This window comes from Apus apus, chromosome 2 (genome assembly GCF_020740795.1).
Source record: "Apus apus isolate bApuApu2 chromosome 2, bApuApu2.pri.cur, whole genome shotgun sequence".
Lineage (NCBI taxonomy): Eukaryota > Metazoa > Chordata > Aves > Apodiformes > Apodidae > Apus > Apus apus.
In genome coordinates, this window is record NC_067283.1 from 2,962,016 (window position 1) to 2,980,499 (window position 18,484).

The 18,484-nt window shown below is 42.2% G+C and overlaps 1 protein-coding gene across 48 annotated transcripts in view; it reads left to right on the forward strand.

Moving 5' to 3' along the window:
- Window positions 1-18,484, forward strand: part of OBSCN (obscurin, cytoskeletal calmodulin and titin-interacting RhoGEF) — a 195,608-nt gene that overhangs the window by 131,731 nt on the left and 45,393 nt on the right. For all 48 annotated transcript variants that reach the window (XM_051612294.1, XM_051612296.1, XM_051612305.1 and 45 more), the window contains 18 exons: window positions 276-494; window positions 1,278-1,344; window positions 3,152-3,180; window positions 3,473-3,601; window positions 4,443-4,582; window positions 5,573-5,773; window positions 6,077-6,159; window positions 6,912-7,085; window positions 7,699-7,858; window positions 8,700-8,816; window positions 10,102-10,266; window positions 11,501-11,659; window positions 13,138-13,315; window positions 15,056-15,169; window positions 15,837-16,004; window positions 16,354-16,456; window positions 17,038-17,167; window positions 18,245-18,350. In XM_051612294.1, coding sequence (XP_051468254.1) covers window positions 276-494; window positions 1,278-1,344; window positions 3,152-3,180; window positions 3,473-3,601; window positions 4,443-4,582; window positions 5,573-5,773; window positions 6,077-6,159; window positions 6,912-7,085; window positions 7,699-7,858; window positions 8,700-8,816; window positions 10,102-10,266; window positions 11,501-11,659; window positions 13,138-13,315; window positions 15,056-15,169; window positions 15,837-16,004; window positions 16,354-16,456; window positions 17,038-17,167; window positions 18,245-18,350 — 2,442 coding nt within the window. The remainder of the gene's footprint in view (window positions 1-275; window positions 495-1,277; window positions 1,345-3,151; window positions 3,181-3,472; window positions 3,602-4,442; window positions 4,583-5,572; window positions 5,774-6,076; window positions 6,160-6,911; window positions 7,086-7,698; window positions 7,859-8,699; window positions 8,817-10,101; window positions 10,267-11,500; window positions 11,660-13,137; window positions 13,316-15,055; window positions 15,170-15,836; window positions 16,005-16,353; window positions 16,457-17,037; window positions 17,168-18,244; window positions 18,351-18,484) is intronic.

The window sequence follows — 18,484 nt, forward strand, 5'->3', positions numbered from 1 at the left end:
CCCAGCTTTGTAAGAGACTTCATGTGCTTTAAATGTATGTAAAACCAGGGATAAGAACACTTGTTAGTCTTTGGGAAATGTGTTCTTAAGGGTTTTGGTTTTGCAAAACCTTATGTGTGCACTGCCAAAAGGCTTGTGTTCCTTTATTAAGTATTATGCCTGTTATTGCAGGAAACAGACCAAAACAACATTTAATCACAGCAGTCACAGCTCATAATTGTAAGGAAGGAACACCATCAGGAAAATTAAAGCTCATTGCATTGCCTTTCCTTTAGGACATCCACCACCAACTATTACTTGGCTGAAAGAACAGTCTCGGGAAGACATCCTGTGGATCAAACCAGACACTCCTGGGTATAAACTTGCCAGTTCAAATATGCACCACAGTCTGATCCTGCTGGACGTTAAGAAGAAATACAGTGGAGCCTACACGTGCATTGCTACCAACAAGGCCGGCCAGTCCATCTGCACTGCCATCCTGGAAGTTGCAGATGGTAAATCTTTGTTACAATATACACACATTCTCTAGATTACCCTTATACAGTGCCCAGATGTGACTGATAAGGAAATTAATACCTCACCACTGAAAAAAAAATTGCATTTTCCCAAGATTACCCATGACTTTGCTTGCCTTGCACATGGTGACACTCTTTACTTCTATAATGTTTTAGTTTTCTGACCCTAGCTTGGATTAACAGCAGCATCTTTGCTGTATAAATGGAAGACAAGTCTAAGAAACAACCAAATGAAGCAGAAAGGAAGAAAGGCAACGTAAAATAATTAGAAAAAGTCAACATTTAAAAATTTTTTTGAAATGCTTCACTCTTCCAAGGTATTTTGCTTTGTAGAATTGCCTTAAGGCAGCTGGAGTTATTCCATTCCTCTTTGAACAGAGCTTTCCAAGGCCTCTTCTGGCACAGTTCCTTCACTAAGAGGTGGGAGAAGCAGATATAGGTTGGGAGTAGAGACAGCACTAAAGAAGACTCAATTTTTCTGTTATCCTTCCTTGCATCTCACATTTTTACTCTACCAAGAGCTCAGGAGCACAGGTTGAGCAGTGTAGAGAAATGAGGCCATCACACATCTACATGAACAGGGAGAGGAGTAAGTAATTGCATCGTATAATTAGGATTATGTATCCCAGGTCAAGAGCTGGAAACAGGGCAGATTAATTATTCCAGTGGTCCCAGTAATACATGTGTAGCAAATGTGCCTACATTAGGTACACAAAACATTTTCTGCCTTCTGTCCTCTAACGATAAACCCTAATCTTGCAGTGAAAGAGGCTGAAGTTCTGACCCAGGAGCGTGTGATGGTGTCAGAAGCCATCATGACCACACTGGGGTAAGTGGTTGGCCACCTGTGCTGGGGTGGAGCAGTGCAGGTACCACCCTGCAGAAGTTCCCAGGAGTCACTTTTAGGCATGTGTTCTCTTTGAACATCCTATATTCAAGTCTCAGCACCAGAGTTAAAATAGTTTGAGGTCCTAGGATGGAAATATTCTGGTACCAATGTCAGCCACCTTTGCTGGCTTATCAGGGAAGATAAAAACAAGGACAAAAAGACTAATAAAATGGGTAGGTCATATAAACCTCTTTCTACTTTTAATCTCCTAATCAGAAGTAAAAAAAAAAACATAATCACAGGGTTAAGGCCATAATAATAATAAGTGTTATTTGCCAACATCAAAATTCATTGATGCTTCATAGAAAAAGAAGTAGATGAAAAGGGTCTGCTCACAAACTTCTTGTTTACAAGTGCACATGACAAATAACTTCAATTCCCCACTGTTGGCTTGGATACTAGGCAGACACAATCTGAAAAGTGGCATCCAGCTGAACACACGTTGACTTCTAGAGTATGTAGAGCCTAAAAGGTTTGACCAGTCTTCCTGTGGTGTGTGAAGAAAGCTGCAATGTGAATGCAGCTGTTTCCCTGCAGCCTCTCCAAGGATCTGCCCAGGCTCCATCAAACACACTTGGTGATACCTGGTTTGTCATAGATGAAGTGGAGTGAGCTTCCTCCTGCTTCCTACATATTCACAGAGAATCAGGGCAGATCAGCTTGTGCGATGACTGTTTATATCTTGCCTACAAAAAGCACAGGAACAGCAGAGATGTTCACTTCAGGATTTAGGGTGGGGGTTTTTTTTTGCAGAGCTGTAGTCTTGGGAAACACCACAAGGGCTCTTCATCAGATGCAAGCAAATTCTGGTAGTTTTTCACATCTGTGTAGTCATTTTCACTCAGTGTTAACAGCATCCTCTTCTGCCCCTTTCCTACTGGAAAGGGATGAATTTGGTGTTAGTAAAAGCTGTCAGTGTAGCAACTGTCTCTTTAGACCTCAGAAACACTGCAGAACCAGTAGTCAGCTTGTTTCCCCAACACCATGTGATATGATCTTGGCTGGACCACAGCAGCTGCATGTTCTCCAGTCCTTGGTTTCCTGATTCATCCACTGGGGATTGTTTAGCACCAGTTCACTGAAAACTGCCTGAGACTACAGATCCTCATTTGACATAAAGTCTCCAACTGTGACAGTTTTATTTCAGTGCCAGCTGAGAATAAAGTCCCAGCAGCACCAGGGAGCTGGAGGCTACTCTGTCCTGCAACCTACTCCCTGAGCAGTCAGGTCTTCTCAAGCCAAATAAAAGTCAGGGATGAGGAGAATTCTCAGATGGGATTACACAGAATCACAGAATCTTAGGAGCTGGAAGGGACCTCTAGAGATCATCTAGTCCAACCCCCCTGCCCGAGCAGGATCACCCAGAGCACATCACACAGGAACGTGTCCAGGTGGGTTTTGAATGTCTGCAGAGAAGGAGACTCCACAGCCTCTCTGGGCAGCCTGTCCCAGGGCTCTGTCACTCTCACAGGAAAGAAGTTTTGGCTCAAAGGATCTGGCTCAAAGATTAACTCACCTGAGTGTTCCTGTGCCCATATGGGCCTGGTGCCCCAATTCTAATTTCTCATATTGGCCCTGGTATCAGCTCCCAGCACCTGCAGCCCAAAACCAGAGTCCTCACTTAGATGTTTCCAGCCTTTAGGTACAAGGTGTGAGGTGGAGGGGGAGTTTCTGATTTTCCTCTCTTTATTACACATTTTATTTTAATTTTTTAACTCTGCTTTACTCTTTTTTTTATTTTTTTCAGAGATATTCATCCCTCTGAAACAAGAGGAGGTAAGAGAAGCTGTTTTCTCTCTCCTACTCCTGCCCTTCACACCTACAGCTGTTTGTCTATGTATTTCATTAGTATCACCTGCTCTTGTTCTGTGCTCTTGAAACTGTCTGAAATGTTGGAACTTTTCAGGACTGGTCTCTGTTCAAGAGTGAATGATTTGGATGAAATGTGAGCAAGTACAGTTTTAAAAGCAGGGGAAGAGAAGAAAATGAGACCTTCCTTCCACAGAAGATTTTGTTACTCCAAAAAAGATGATATTGCCTATTTAATAGAAAATTCTCTTTTTACCAGGAGACCTTGAAGCTGGTAGAGAAGGTGTACCCAAAAGCCCTATTTCATTAGCTGATGTTGGCTCAGAAGAGTTCTTCCAGAAACTCACCTCCCGTATCTCAGAAATGGTATCTGCAAAAATAAGTCAGGGTAAGGAACCTGGAAGACACAATTTAATTAGTGTAGAAAAATATGCAGTCTTTTGTTGTTTGGGTTTTTTTCTAGGTATCTGTTAGGCTTTAAATACCAATGAGATTTATGAAAAAGGTTTTGAGACAGTCATCTACCTAAGCATCTGAATGTCTGTAAGTGCTGAGAACTAAGAATTTTTTGTAAGAGTCCAACCAAACTGTGTGTCTTAGTCTAAAATTTGGAACTAGAATAAAAGCTATTACAGTAAATTAAGATGATGAATGTGCATTTAATGCACACAGTGTTTATTTAATTGAGTAGGAGTAACTGCAAGCTTTAGAGAGGAGGGCAACTTGTAAAAATGGAAGTGTATTTTTAACATCTTGGGTATGTTGTGTTGCTCAGATATTCATCACTCCCGAGTCTGAAAGCAATCCTGTTTGGAAGATTTCCCACATCCTCAAATGTAGCTGACAATGGGATTTTGAAATCAACTTGAGGCTGAAAATAGCTGTGCACAGCTGTGCAGTCATCACCTGATTTGTTGAATTAAAGGAAAGATTCTGGTTTCTGTATCATATACTAATTGACTTGTAGCAAAATTGTATCTTGAAGCAAAACCAGAGGCATTGCCTCTGCTACAAATACTCTTGCAGTCCAAAAGCAACACAAGCAGGTGGTGTGCAACCTCGTGTATTAAAACACCCCAATTATTCATTTAATCCTAAACATCAGCAGGAAATCACACTAAATACTACAAATGCTCTTCCTAGACAATCGTTGTTTTTATGAAATTGGGAGTTCTAGATTTCAAATTGGAGATCTTTCTTCCACGCTTTGCTGTTGCTCTGCTTTTTAGCTACACTTCGAGTGCCAGGTGGGGAAAGTGATGATGAATCAAGAACTCCATCTGCATCTCCTCGCCATGGACGATCCAGACCTTCATCCATTGCTCAGGAGTCCTCCTCTGAATCTGAAGATGGGGATTCCAGAGGAGAGGTAGGATATCTTTTAAGGACAAGTTTGACCCAAGGAGAAAACTTTGATTAAAATGACTGATCTCTGATGGTTTAAGCATCTCCATCTCCTTTAGGGACGTGCTTCATTTTTGTAGGTAAATATTGAGGCTGTGATACAGAGCACAGAGAATCAAATCAGGTAATTAGCAATAGAGCAAGAGGGAATGGCTTCAAGCTGCAAGAGGGGAGGTTCTGACTGGAAATTTTTTTCACAGCAAGAGTGGTCAGGCACTGGAACAGACTGCCCAGGGAGGTGGTGGAGTCACCATCCCTGGATGTGTTTAAGAGTCGTTTGGATGTGGTGTTGGTGGATCTGTGTTAGGGGAGAACTTTGTAGAGTAGGGATGATGCTTGGACTTGGTGATCCCAAGGGTCTTTTCCAACCTGAATGGTTCTATGATTCTATGAAATTTTGATGCTCCAGATCAAGTTGTTCAAGTCAGCTTTGTCAAAACATACCCATTATTTGGCACCTTTTGATGTCATGACTGATCTTCAGGAAGTCAGAGCTTGATTTTGTGTGGCCTTGGGCAGAGTTGGTCAGAATAATTTTGTTGAGAAGTTTTTCATGAGAAAAATGAGAAATCTGTGAAAATGAGAAACTGAAATTTTTGGGTTTTTCATTTCAAATGTTTCCTTAAAAAAAAACACAACAAACAAACAAAAAAAAAAAACCACCTTTGGAGATGTTAACCTATTTTGGCATCTTTAGGATCAATGTTTGTTTTGTCTTGGGAGAAAAATCCACTGTTTCATGATGTAAATCCAAAGCACCTCAACTAGTTTTGAAAATATGGCCTGAGCCTCCTAGAAGACTTAGTCTTCTGCTTGCCAAAAAGCAAACAGTGATTCTCTTTGCAGTACAAGGGCTGCAGAATAAAACATTAACTAGAGATAAGCACTTCTGTCCTGCTGGTGTTGCTGTGTTCTGTTTTCAGAGCACATAATAACTCTCATTTCATGCCTGCAGATCTTTGATGTCTACATGGTCACAGCAGACTATGCTCCTGCTACTCCTGACAGGGAGACCATCACTTTGAAGGAAGGCCAATACGTGGAAGTTCTTGATTCAGCTCATCCTCTGAAATGGCTGGTCAGGACAAAACCCACAAAATCCAGCCCTTCTCGACAGGGTTGGGTCTCTCCAGCTTACCTGGACAAGAAATTAAAGGTGACTGATCATGCTGTGTTTATTTTTCATGTAAAATTCTTTTTGCAAGGAGTGATGGAGGAGGTTGTTGAAAGCTTCTGTGAAGTGATGTTTTTTTTCATTGTCTGATTAGACAGTATTTTTCTGTGTGTGCAGAGTGGCCTGGGTTTGAAAGACCTAATCACCCTCCAGTGAAAAAGAGATGCCACATTGGTGTAGGGATTGTTGAAAGAGACTGTGAGCACACCAGGGATACTCCTCAGTTGGCAGTGATAAAAGCTCTGCTCACTTAAAGAATAACATTTCTTTTTGCTTGTATTTTAGTTGTCACCAGAGTGGGGAACAACAGAAGCTCCTGAGTTCCCTGGAGAGTTTGTTTCTGAAGATGAATACAAAAGGAAGCTAAGGTGAGCTCGTGTCACTTGGTGTTTGTACCAAGTTAGAGTTTCCCTGCCTTTTGAGCTAACATGAGGGTTGGCATCTAGGTCCCACCTGTCAGAGTCAGTGTTTTCCTTCTGCTGACTCCTGCCACCTTCCCCTTTCCCAGAATCAAGCAAACCCTTGATGCTCTCAGGCTTGTAATTCGTGATGTTTCATTGGGTTTTGCCATTGATTTCAGCCTAGGAAAATTCCAGGCCATCTAAATTTTATTGGATGACTTGAAAGGAGGGCTTTACATGGTAGAAGTCTGGAAGCTCTCTGATTTCACAAAATCCTAAACTCCAGTACCTCGGTACTTTGGGGTGCTCTATATCCAGAGATGATGTCTAAAGAAGGAATGAAACTCAAGTGAGTGAAAGCTCAATTGACTGAAAACTCAGCCTTGTTGAGTTACTGAGTGTGAGCTCCTGCAGATAATTGCTTTCTTCATTGCATAAAGTGGCACTGAAGTTGCTACTGTCTACTTTACATAGGTCCTTCTGTTGCTCGTGCTCCATTTTGTCTGCCCTAACAGTAGATGTCTATAAGGTAGAGGTAGGTGTCACTCCATAGGCTGCTCCTGACTCAGCTTCATCTTATGGTCAGAAAGGATCTAGTCAACACACTCCGAGGGGTCTGTTCTTCTGATCATTTATCTCTACTTTGGAGCCTAAAAGCCTCTAGGATAATTGTGATGATTATTCTGTGATTTCTTTTCACTTAATTGTCTTCTTTTCAGTGTTCTTATTCAAGAGCTGCTGATCTCAGAAGAGGATTACATTCAAGACCTACAGTTCCTCCAAACTCATCACCTTAGGTACACTGAGATCTGTCCCAATGTCCCAGGAGCTGTCACCAGTCAGAAAGCCACTATCTTCAGGAATATTGATGACATTGCTCGCTTCCATTCCAGGTGGGCATTCCCAAGTGCCTTCATTAAAGACCAATCAGTGGTTCACAGACTTGGTGCCAGAGCCTCAGAAACAATTAGTACTGTGAAGGATGTGGAGCACTGGCAGTGCTCATGTTTAAAGGAACTCATGGTCCTTTGGGGGTCAGAGATGATTTGGGGCCAGAGCACAGAGTTGAGACTCCCATAATACCCTTCAGAGCTCCAAGGCTTCATATGTCCAGCTTATTTCTTAGCCTTTTATGTAAATTTAATTGAGAGATAGTGAATTAGTGCAACAAGGGAGCACGGTCTTACAGGCAGAACAGATCTGTTCAGAGGGATTTCCCAAGGTCCAGGCTGAAGCACTTACTTGCCAGGGACAGGAGGTGTTGTACAATGTGGGGTTTACTTGCCTTAGACTTTCCATTGCTAAGGGACCTCCTTTTGCACCTTGGTACCCTTGCTCTCATGGGAAGTGATGTTCATGTGGCAACATCCCTCATTTCCCCCAGTCATTTTCTTTAGTCTGTGCTAACCTGAAATTGCTTGATTTAAAAGTCTGGCTGCTGGAACTGGCTCGTAGCCTCATTCCATCACCTTCTCCTCAGATGTCCCTCTTTCTTTGTCTCCACAGTGTCTTCCTCCATGGCTTGCAGAAATGTGACACTGATGATGATGTGGCCATGTGCTTTATTAAGCATGAAGAAGAATTTAATAAGTACATCCAGTACCTGGTGGGGAGGGTACAGGCTGAGTCAATTGTTGTCAGCAAAGCTGTCCAGGACTTCTACAAGGTAAAACAGTAACAAAAGTACCTGATGATCATGCATCCTGTAATCCCCTGCATCAAAAAGTGTAGCTATTAATCATAAAAGTGATCCTGAAAAGGATTTTAAAACAATTTTGTGGGGAATTGTTGCTAAATATAATAATTTTGTTTTCACTTCCAACTCTTTCTGATAGATACCATCAATATGGGAACACATTTACATATGCATATGCATTTACAAATGTTACAAAATTTAAACAGATATTAATGTGACTGTGATGATGTAAATGTAATTAAGGGATGTTTCAAGGGCCACCACATTTTAAGACCATGGAAACTCGCATAAAACTTAAGCATAGAGAGGGAAATCCTGATTCTCTGCTCCAGCTGCTCAGGAATGAGGTTCATTAGTGAAAACACGCAGACAACGTTTCAAATCCATGAGCACATGCATGTTGATGGATCCCTTGAGCAGCAAGTGTGGACCCCCTGTCTGTTGGATATCCATGCCTAGATCCTGAGGTCTTTAACCCTCTCCATGAGCCTTCTGCTCAGCAGGGAGCTTGATGTTGGCTTAGAAAACAAATGCACATGTTCACACTAGCCCCACACTCACAGATCCTCCACATGGTCAGCAGAAGCTCTGAGCCTCCTTAATGTCCATGCCTGGACCCTGGGTTTCCTGTTGGCATCTAATCCAGCTTAAGTTTGTTGGTGAATTGCATGGGAATAGTAAGGTCCAGTAGCAGCCTCCCATTTTGACTGAGTTAGCTCCATGAACCAGCACCATGTGAGCATTTTCCAGGGTCATCTTTTCTACTGTTCTTCGTGACAACCTTTCCTCATTTCTCTGTCTATTTTTTCAGAGATACACGGATGAAATTTTACCTAACGAAGATCCTTCACAGCCTCTTATCCCACCACTGCAGCACTACCTGGAAAAACCCATAAACAGGATCCAGCAGTATCAGACTATAATCAAGGTGAAGAGCATTTGTTCTGCACTTACATCTGATAGGTTTATGTTCTGCTCTGGGAAGCTTGTGTAGAAAAAAAAGAGCTTATTTTTATTTCATTTTTCTTGGTTTCCTTCTGGGGCAACTACAATTGGAAGCTGCTTGGGTAAGGTGGTGATCACCACCAGTGACTAAATAGTTTTGTAAATGCATATCTAGGTAAAGATTCACAGTCTCCAACCCCACAAAGTTCAGCAAGCTTTATCTGAGTGATCTTTAGATATATGCATATACATCTATTAAAATATATGCTTACACACATATATGTATATACACACATATATACACACAGTATGTATATATTAATTCTTGTATGTGTATATCCATGACAAGTATGGATTTACTTCACACTCAGCAACAATTATGTTATAAAAATAAGCAATTTCCAATGTGTAAGGTACTGATTCAGCACTTCTTTACTTGTGTTTTATACTGACATGATAGTAAAATGAATGTTTTTGTTTTCTGCCATCCCAAAATGTTTCACCTTTCAAGCTTTCACCCATCCTGCTGTCTCAGGTTCTGGCCAAGACAACAAACGAACATTTCAAAGTAGCACTTTAAATAGTATTTTTCATGGGAAATAGCACTGGGATATCCAGAAAGAAGAATCATGCCAAAATATTTCTGTATTCTAGTGGTACCTAAGTGAGCAATTTGAATAGTTTAAAGATCATTAACTTCTTAATTTTGAATATATGCCTGCCAAAACTTTGAAGGGTCCCTTGGAAGAGAGAGCAAGCACGGTCACTTTCCACGCCTTCCTTGCTGAAAGAGAGGAACAGGAACAAATCTCAGAAGAACAGGATAACTGACTTTTTGTATTTTATTTCCAAACTCTCTTTTTATGAATCTAATATTGACTCTTATTTTAGCACTGAAACATGTTCTTGCCTCATGGTACTATCAGGGAGAGCACAAGAGAAACAAAATGGATACGTTTGGCATTGCTTTGGGATATTTTTGGTTTTCAATCACTGATCCCTATCTGGTGTGTGCTTCAGCTTTGCCTTTATTTAATATAATTCGATGTGAGGAAAAAACAAGCTGGTTACTCATTAAAGCTGCAGAATGGGTAGGAAAGAAGAGACTTTAGCAGCTAAGCAGCACATGGTGAAAGGATGTGATGAAAGTTGCTAAGGAGAAAGAGCCAGAACCAGTATTGAGAAACTCTTCAGCTATCAAGGAAATCGTTGATTAATTATTTTTTTTTTTCCTGACTGCCAGTGACATTTTCTTCATTCATCTACAGGAATTAATCCGAAACAAAGCGAGAAATAGCCAAAACTGCACTTTGCTGGAGCAGGCTTATGCCATCGTGTCTGCACTCACCCGAAGAGCAGAAAACAACCTCCATGTCTCACTCATTGAGAATTACCCGGGGACCCTGGAAAGCCTTGGGGAACCCATCCGACAGGTAACTGGGATTTGCCAGTTAGTGCTTTGCATGCCTTCTCTAGTTCCTAAATAGCCTTAGGTCCTACAATAAGCTCCCTTAGAAATCATACCTAAAAGAGAGGATTTGCTTATTCCCTCTCTTACTGCTCAGAGACGTGGGCCTCCTGGCTTGATGGAGTTTTGAAACACCAGAGCATAGACACTTATGGAGCAATTAACACATAATATTGGTATTTGCCTTTCCAACCTGCTCATCAAACAAGAACACATCTACTCTAGGTCCCCTCATCATTTTAAATAATTTTATCATTTTTCTTCTCCTCTCTTGCAATTGGCAAGTTACATGGGCCAGCTTCTGAAATTACAGGCACCAGTAAGTCTTCACTGTTCTTTCCTCATGGGTTAAAATCTCACTGAGACTTTTCAGTCTACATGTCTTCAGATTTCTGCAGTCCTTTTAAAGAGCCTAGTCTGTGGGTAAGCTGGTAGAGGGTAGCTCAGCATACATTACATGTGCTCCGTGTGAAAACTTTAGGAGCACAGAGGAAAGATGACCCAGGTATGAGGACACTGGTCTAGGAGTTTCAACACCCTTACTCAAATTCTTGTTTCCTTGTAGACTTACTGTGTCATGCTGGGCAAGTAATTTGCTCTGCCTGTTTGTACCCTTATGTCTTCTATGGGAATCACAGTGTGTTGCTGAGTGGAGCCGTAGGGCTAAATTACAGTGCTAGTCTGATGGACATTTATCTATCCACATTTAAGCATCCAAAAAAGAGTCTCATCACACCCCAAGAGTGCTTACTTCTCCCTAATGATGCCCAAGGGGAACCCACGTCCCTAATTGAGCTGTGTATGTCTGAAGATCTGTGAAATTCATGTCCTGCTTTGGGGAAGGAGACCAAGTGAGCAAATAAGGTGTTCACATGACACACAAAATACAGTTTTCCATTAGCACTTCCATTTCCCAGAGTGAGCCAACCTGACAAAGAGAGACGTATTTTTCTGGTAATGCCATTTAAAGGACAATGTAATGACAACCACTGTCTGCACCCCTGTTGGTGCCGTCAGTTTGATGCATCACCTTTAGCATCAGAAGCAATCTGCTGTGCTGTAATAAAGCACCAACACACAAGGTGAGGATGTAACAGGAAACATTCATTACTTGTTCTCTGAAAAGTGATGGTGAGACATCATTGTGGTAATGTTTCCAGGTTTATCACCTTGTGCTCTTCCTTCTATTTTTTTATCAGGGCCACTTCATTGTGTGGGAAGGAGCTCCAGGAGCTAGAATGGCATGGAAAGGACACAAAAGACATGTCTTCCTCTTCAAAAATTATATTGTGATCTGCAAACCAAAGCGAGACACAAAGACAGACACCTACAGTTACGTCTTCAAGAACATCATGAAGGTTTGATCATTATATCCTCACCTAGAGCATTCCCCTGCCATTTGGACCTTCACATTTCTATCCAGCTTGCCCATTTCACTAATCCTTTTGAGCTATTCCTTTGTTTCCAAAACTCTTTGAAGCACAAGTAAAATCTATGTCTTTCCCCAAATCTCACTGCTAAACCTGTGAGAAACCTGTCAGAATCATCAGAAGCATGGGTGGATTTTTATCAGGTTTAATGAGATTACAGGAATCAGTGTTTATGCATCTCTGTAACCTCATTAACTGCTCAAGAACATGGTTTTGATGTGACTTTTTCTGCCTATAGTATTTGGTAGCATTTTTCAATCTTTGGTTCTGGCAGTCTGTAAAGTTGGTAGTAAATTGGAGGAAATGTTGGTTTAGTCATGCTGTGCTCCCAGTGGCTCTTTCTGCTGGTCATGTCCTTTCCTGACATCAATTCCTCTTTAGAAATAAAAAAATCGAGAGGATTTGACCAGTTCATCTTCAGACATTTGGGGATCAGGTTAAAACTGCAAGAAATTGCAGAAAATTGTGTCCCACCCTTGGGATGCCCTTTAATGCTGGATGTTATTTTCCCGAAAGTCCAGTATCCTGGGGAAAGGGTTGCAAAGTGACCCTGAATGCCCTTCAGTCAAAGCCACCTTGCATTGGTCATGCAATCTGAAAATTCTTTCAAAGTGGTGTAAACTATCCCTTTTGCTGTTGGAGCATCTAATACAGCTTTAATGGGTATCACAGAGTCACAGGCTGGTTTGGGTTGGAAGGGACCTTAAAGATCATCCAGTTCCAACACCCCTGCATGGGCAGGGACACCTCCCGCCAGCCCAGGCTGCTCCAAGCCCCATCCAACCTGCCCTTCAACACTGCCAGGGATGGGGCAACCACAGCTTCTCTAGGAAACCTGTGTCAGGGTCTCACCACCCTCACAGGAAAGAATTTCTTCCTAACATCTTCTCTAAATCTGTGGTCTTTCAGATTGAAACCACCCCCACTCATCCTCTCACTCCAAGCCCTTGTAAAAAGTCCCTCCCCTCCTCTAGCCCTTTCAGGGACTGGAAAGAGATCTAAGGTCTTCCTGGAGCCTTTTCTTCTCCAGGCTGACCAGCCCCAAGTCTCTCAGCCTGATTTCATGGCTGCTCCAGCCTTCTGATCATCTCTGTGGCCTCCTCTGGTTTCAGTCCAATAGCTCCATGTCCTTCTTGTGTTGAAGAACCCAGAACTGGACGCAGCACTGAGAATGGCACTACTTATGTCCACTGAGGAGAGTACACACTGGTAGCAGGAGACTTGCTGGTGTTTAGTAGTTGTTTCAATTTTAGACCTTGATGGAAGATAGTTCCAGTTCAAGAAAGCCAGGTCGAGACCTGAACCATTCTAAACTCTGGCATTTCAGCTGTGGGAAAAGTTCTGGCTGGAATTCAGCCCTAAGAACATAGGATGTGTGCTGATTTTCTTGTCTTTCTGTCGTGCAGCTGAACAACATAGATGTGAACGACCTTGTGGAAGGGGATGACCGGGCATTTGAGATCTGGCACGAGCGGGAAGACTTGGTGCGCAAGTACCTCCTCCAGGCACGTACAGTGAACATCAAGAACTCCTGGGTGAAGGAGATCTGTGGCATCCAGCAGCGGATCAGCGAGCCTGTCTGGAGTGAGTATGGCCCGAGATAGCCCACACCTCCTCTTGTTTTCTGGGGTGTTCTCCTTGGTTTCAGAAGGAGATCAGCAAAAGAGGGAGAGAAACCGTTTAGGGTCGTCTGCCACCTCTTAAACTGCACTGAGGTTGAAGGTTTTCCTTTGAGCACATCACACTCTGCTGTGAAGAACAACTCATGTGACATGATGGCAAGCAGTAAGCTTGAACTGAAATGATTATAGCAGTGTTAGGTCCTCCACTTGAGCTGGAAAAGGCACCTTTTTCAGGGTGGAACAGTGGTGTAGGACTCTTCACTCACTACCAAGAGATCTCGGACTGCATATCACTCGAGTCATTACATTTACACAACAGATGGATATATGTATAGATTTTGAGGGAATACCAGAGCAGAAGAGTAACTTTCTAATGACTCTTCAGTGTCCGTTTCCCAGGGAAAACACAAGCTGATGGCCTGATAAGAGCTGGCTGTCCCTGGCTGTTTCAAGTGATGTTGGCTGCCTTTGATGGAGAACCAGAATCAGAGGCTGTAGTGGTTGCTCAGTTCCATGTCACCATAATTCATGAATTTTTCCCATGCTTTGTGCATTTGCATAGAGGCATCGAAATTGAGCCCCCATTGATGTTGCCTCACTGCCCAGGATTCCATGATCCTTTTGTCAATAAGTAGAGTGGCAAAACAGCCCAGGAAAATATGTGTCACTGGAGAAGAGAAACAAGTTATTGAAACTTCTGAGAGACAAACTGCGGAGTTGGCACTAGAGACACATTTGATCTTCAGGATCAAACTGGGGATTGCAAAAGAGTAGATGGCCACAGAATTTGGTGACAAGGGCTCTGGCCCACTGCATGAAGAGAATCAAGACTCCAGTGGGAAAAGCAGAGTCAGGTCCTGACCCAGAGTCCTGCTGATACCAGCACAAAACCCCCTGTGACTTTGTTGGGTAACAAATCCCTCACTCTGGACTCTGGCTGATGTTGTTGTATCTGGGCACATGGGTTTGCTTTGGACTTCTATCTCATCATTCAGGCTGCTTCATCCTTACTGTCATTTGAGATTATAACCATGTTCTATCCACAAAATTTATCAGCAGGGATATTAGATCTTTATTGCCCAGGTACAAGCTAGGAATGGTGTCCTCTACAGCTTAAGGAAAATTGGCATCTCAAAATACCAGAACAAAGCTGAGTTCAGTGTGTACACACTGAAAACAAGTCTGAGTATTTTATTTCTCTGCTTTTAGTGAGATATTCTAATGAGGAAGATTATCAGAATAATTTTGTATGGTTTCATATGGTACCAATAAATTATCATAACAAAGCACAGATTTTATTGTATGGAGAGCAACAGAATACTAGTTTGGATAGTTGAGGAATTATCTTAACCGTGACAGCTGTGTGGTGCCTGAATAATGGTTGTGCTTCTTAAAATCATGGTCTAAAACACTTCCAGCAACAAATTATTTTTTTTTCTTTTTGTGGCCCATCTTTATAGCCAGCAACAGACATTGGACAGACTGAATTTAGTTTCTGATACACAAGGACTACCTGTCACCTGGAAAGTCATTGGCTGCTAAAACTACCTGCTCAGCTTTCCATTTTGAACCTCACAGATTTGCATTAGTTCCACCTATTTACCTATTCTCACCTTACTTTGCAGCAACCATGCTACAGAGAGAGACCCCTTTCTCCAGAGCTCCCCTCCGCCAGACTAACGTGCTTATTCTGATGTTTCAGTACCTCCAGACTTTGAGGAAGAACTGGCAGATTGTACAGCTGAGCTGGGAGAGACAGTCAAACTGGCCTGCAAAGTCACAGGAGCTCCCAAGCCGTCTGTCAGCTGGTACAAAGGTATGAAATGCATCCTCCAAATTTGTTCTCTGACTACACTGCTTTGTGCTAATTGGTTAGTGGGTAATCTAAAAGCTGACCACTTGGAGACACCCAACTCTGGGCTTGAAGTTAGCTACTAAATCACTCAAGTAACAGCTCTTCCTGTGTCCTGTACCCTGATTTTTCTGGTTTGCTTATTAGCCCATATGAATCCACATCTTGTGGCGGTTGGACGACTTCTAGGAAATAAACAGCTTGTTTCAACTGGCTCAGATGTTTCCATGTCATGGCACCAGCAGCTGTGCAGACACACTCTTCTGCCCAGCGCGTTGCAGAGGAAACAGCTTTGCTGTAAATCCACACTTTGTAAAATCTGCTCTGCACCTTCACAGCCACTTTGGAGGGGTTCCTTTGGGTAGCAAATCAGAGCTACACCTGCACATGTGCCCTGGGAAAATGTCACTTTTAAATGAGGATTGGTGACCTATGAGGTCCCTCAACAGTGCTTTGCCTGGAGGGTGTTTTGTAGAGAGCTGGAGGAAAATGAAGAGTTCATTCCTCCACTACCAACATCAGCTGCGATAAAGCAAATACAGCTCTTTGTCCTCTCAAGCAAAAAGCTGGATGAAATCCCTAAGGAGAAAACATAAAACTCTTTACTAAGCCTTTTTTTCCCCCCTTTAAGATGGAAAGCCTGTGGAGGTGGATCCCCACCACATTATCATAGAAGATCCTGATGGTTCCTGCACATTGATCTTGGACAACCTAACAGGTGTTGACTCAGGACAGTACATGTGCTTTGCTTCCAGTCCTGCTGGCAATGCCAGCACCTTAGGGAAGATCCTTGTTCAAGGTAAAGTCCTACACAGATACATTGTTTTAAAGGGGTTTGCTAGGTAATAACTTTAACATTCATGGTTTGTAATATGTAATACCTTCATCAAATGATCTTAAAGGTCTTTTCCAACCAGAGCAATTCTGTGATTCTTTGAATAAGAAATTTCAGAAGTTCTGAGTAACATCTACTGGATAATACTTCAAAAAAAAATTGTTTGATGGAAAGGTGTCTGTGGTTCTTAGGTAAAAAAACTTGGTCTTTAGAGTCTTGTTTGTAGACATCGTAAGAACTTGCTGGTCAGAGACACATCCTGGGTATCTGGTCATATTTCCAGCTCCTAGCTACATTTATCTTTGCTTTGCAGTGCCACCACGGTTTGTGAACAAGGTTAGAAATGCTTATCTTGTGGAGGGTGAAGATGCTCAGTTCACCTGTACAATTGAAGGAGCACCAAGGCCTCAGATCAGGTCAGTTCAAGTCACACTGGAACAAATCCTGTCTTCCCATTTTGCATGGTCAAAAAAGTCTCCCACTCTTTCTTTCAAGGTTATGATCCTTTCTTCTCTGTGTCTTCCACCTTAATCCCATCCCAGTGTTGGATCTTTCCAATCCCAACATTCCTGAGATTCTCAGCAATTTATTCTGGCTGGCACCTGAAAACAAATGTCTACAGATAATACCTGCCATAGAACTTAGCAGATCTAATGGCCTGAAAATATTTCATCATTTCTTTGTCCTCCCTTCCTCACACTTGAATTTAACCGGTCTGGGGTATTCAGACAAAAAGCTCAGCATATCTTTACATGATCAGAAGCCCTTTTCCCTGCATTGGCTGATGTCAGTTCTTGAAAAGCATCTCATAAACTTGTGCAGTTTAGTATCCACATAGTCTACCCACCTGCAGACCTGTCTTCCAGGATCCAAAGTTCTGTCTAATGGTTAACTCTAGAGTTGTTCCCCCACTCCTCTGATAGATGGATTGGTGAGCTGGGGACTTCTTGACACTGCACATTTTTCCTGGCTTATACTCACTGTTTTACACATGCAGGTGGTACAAAGATGGTGTATTGTTGAAGGACACAAATAAATACCAGACTTTCAGTGAACCAAGGAGTGGTATAATAGTCCTGGTGGTCAAGAACCCTTCCGACGAAGATATGGGACACTATGAATGTGAGGTAAGTTCAGACAGATTTATAGATTTGCTGTCTGACATGACATAAACAAAATAATCCATTTTACTGGGAGGGATCCACTGCAAGAGAGCAATGGCTGAGTAATTGCTGCCATCTGCCATAGCAAGACAGTTTATACAAGTCAGGTTCTCCTAACTAGATCTGGATTGTGAACATCTGAAAGCATCAGAATATTCCAATCTGAGAGCTTGGTGGTTCAAATACTAACAGAGTGAGCTTGTTCTGTAGCTTAAATTCAGATCCAGATCTCTGTCAGTACCTTTTACAAAGTTTAGGACCATTCGGATGTGGTGGGTTTTTTAAAATTAGAACAGATTCATGCCACTCCAAGGAAACCATCCAAAGCCAAAATAAGGAAATTAAATCTAAGTCGAAGGGTAAAACACTGAAATTCCTCTTTATTTGGCAAGCATGTATGGAAGTATCTAAAAAATAAAATTAATGTGCTGCGTAAAATATTTTCTAGAATATAATCAGTCCATGTATTCATAGTAATAAAGCAGTAAGAACTTCTCAAGGCTCAGCAATAAAACCAGTTAACCTCAGTTTAGGAAATGAGCATGGATCCCAGCAACTTCATAGCTAATTCACATAAATTTTTAGGAAGTTTGATATAATTTAAAGACTTCTACTAGAATTTTAGCAAAATCATATTACCTTGCAGTTGTCATTAGCTGAGATCCCAAGGTCCAGGATTCCCTTGGCTGTGTAAGACTCAGTTGATTAATGGATGCTAAACAAAACAACCTCTTTAACTACCACTTGAATGCCACATGGCAGGAATCTGGCAGAGACAGAGCTGCCTCAGGACCAAGCCACAGAGCAAACTGCAAAGAACTCAGTTATCTGTTGTGCCAGAACTTGTCTTTGTGGTGAAGCATCACCAGGAGCTCCACTGAGCAGTGATGTGTTCATTCCAAGTCAGTCCTTGCTTTGGGGTCACATCTCCCCCCATTTCTGTTGCCGAGTAATGGCCATCCATTTGGAATGCAGTAGAGGAAGGTTTTGTTATGCCAAAACAACCCCCCATTTCATTTGGTGCTGCATGATTCTCTTCAGCTGGTGAACAGATTAGGGTCTGCAAAAAGCGGAGCAGAACTTTACCACCACAGTGCTGCAGCCCTGACCCAGGACAGGAGAGGAGACCAAGCCATTACCATAGAAGGTATGATCCTTGACCCGCTCTGTAAGTATGTCAGTGAATCACTCTAAAACCACCTCACTGAGGGTCGAATATATTTGCCATCTTATCCATGTTGATTGTTGGTGTCCACCTCTCTGTATGTCTATGAGATGTGC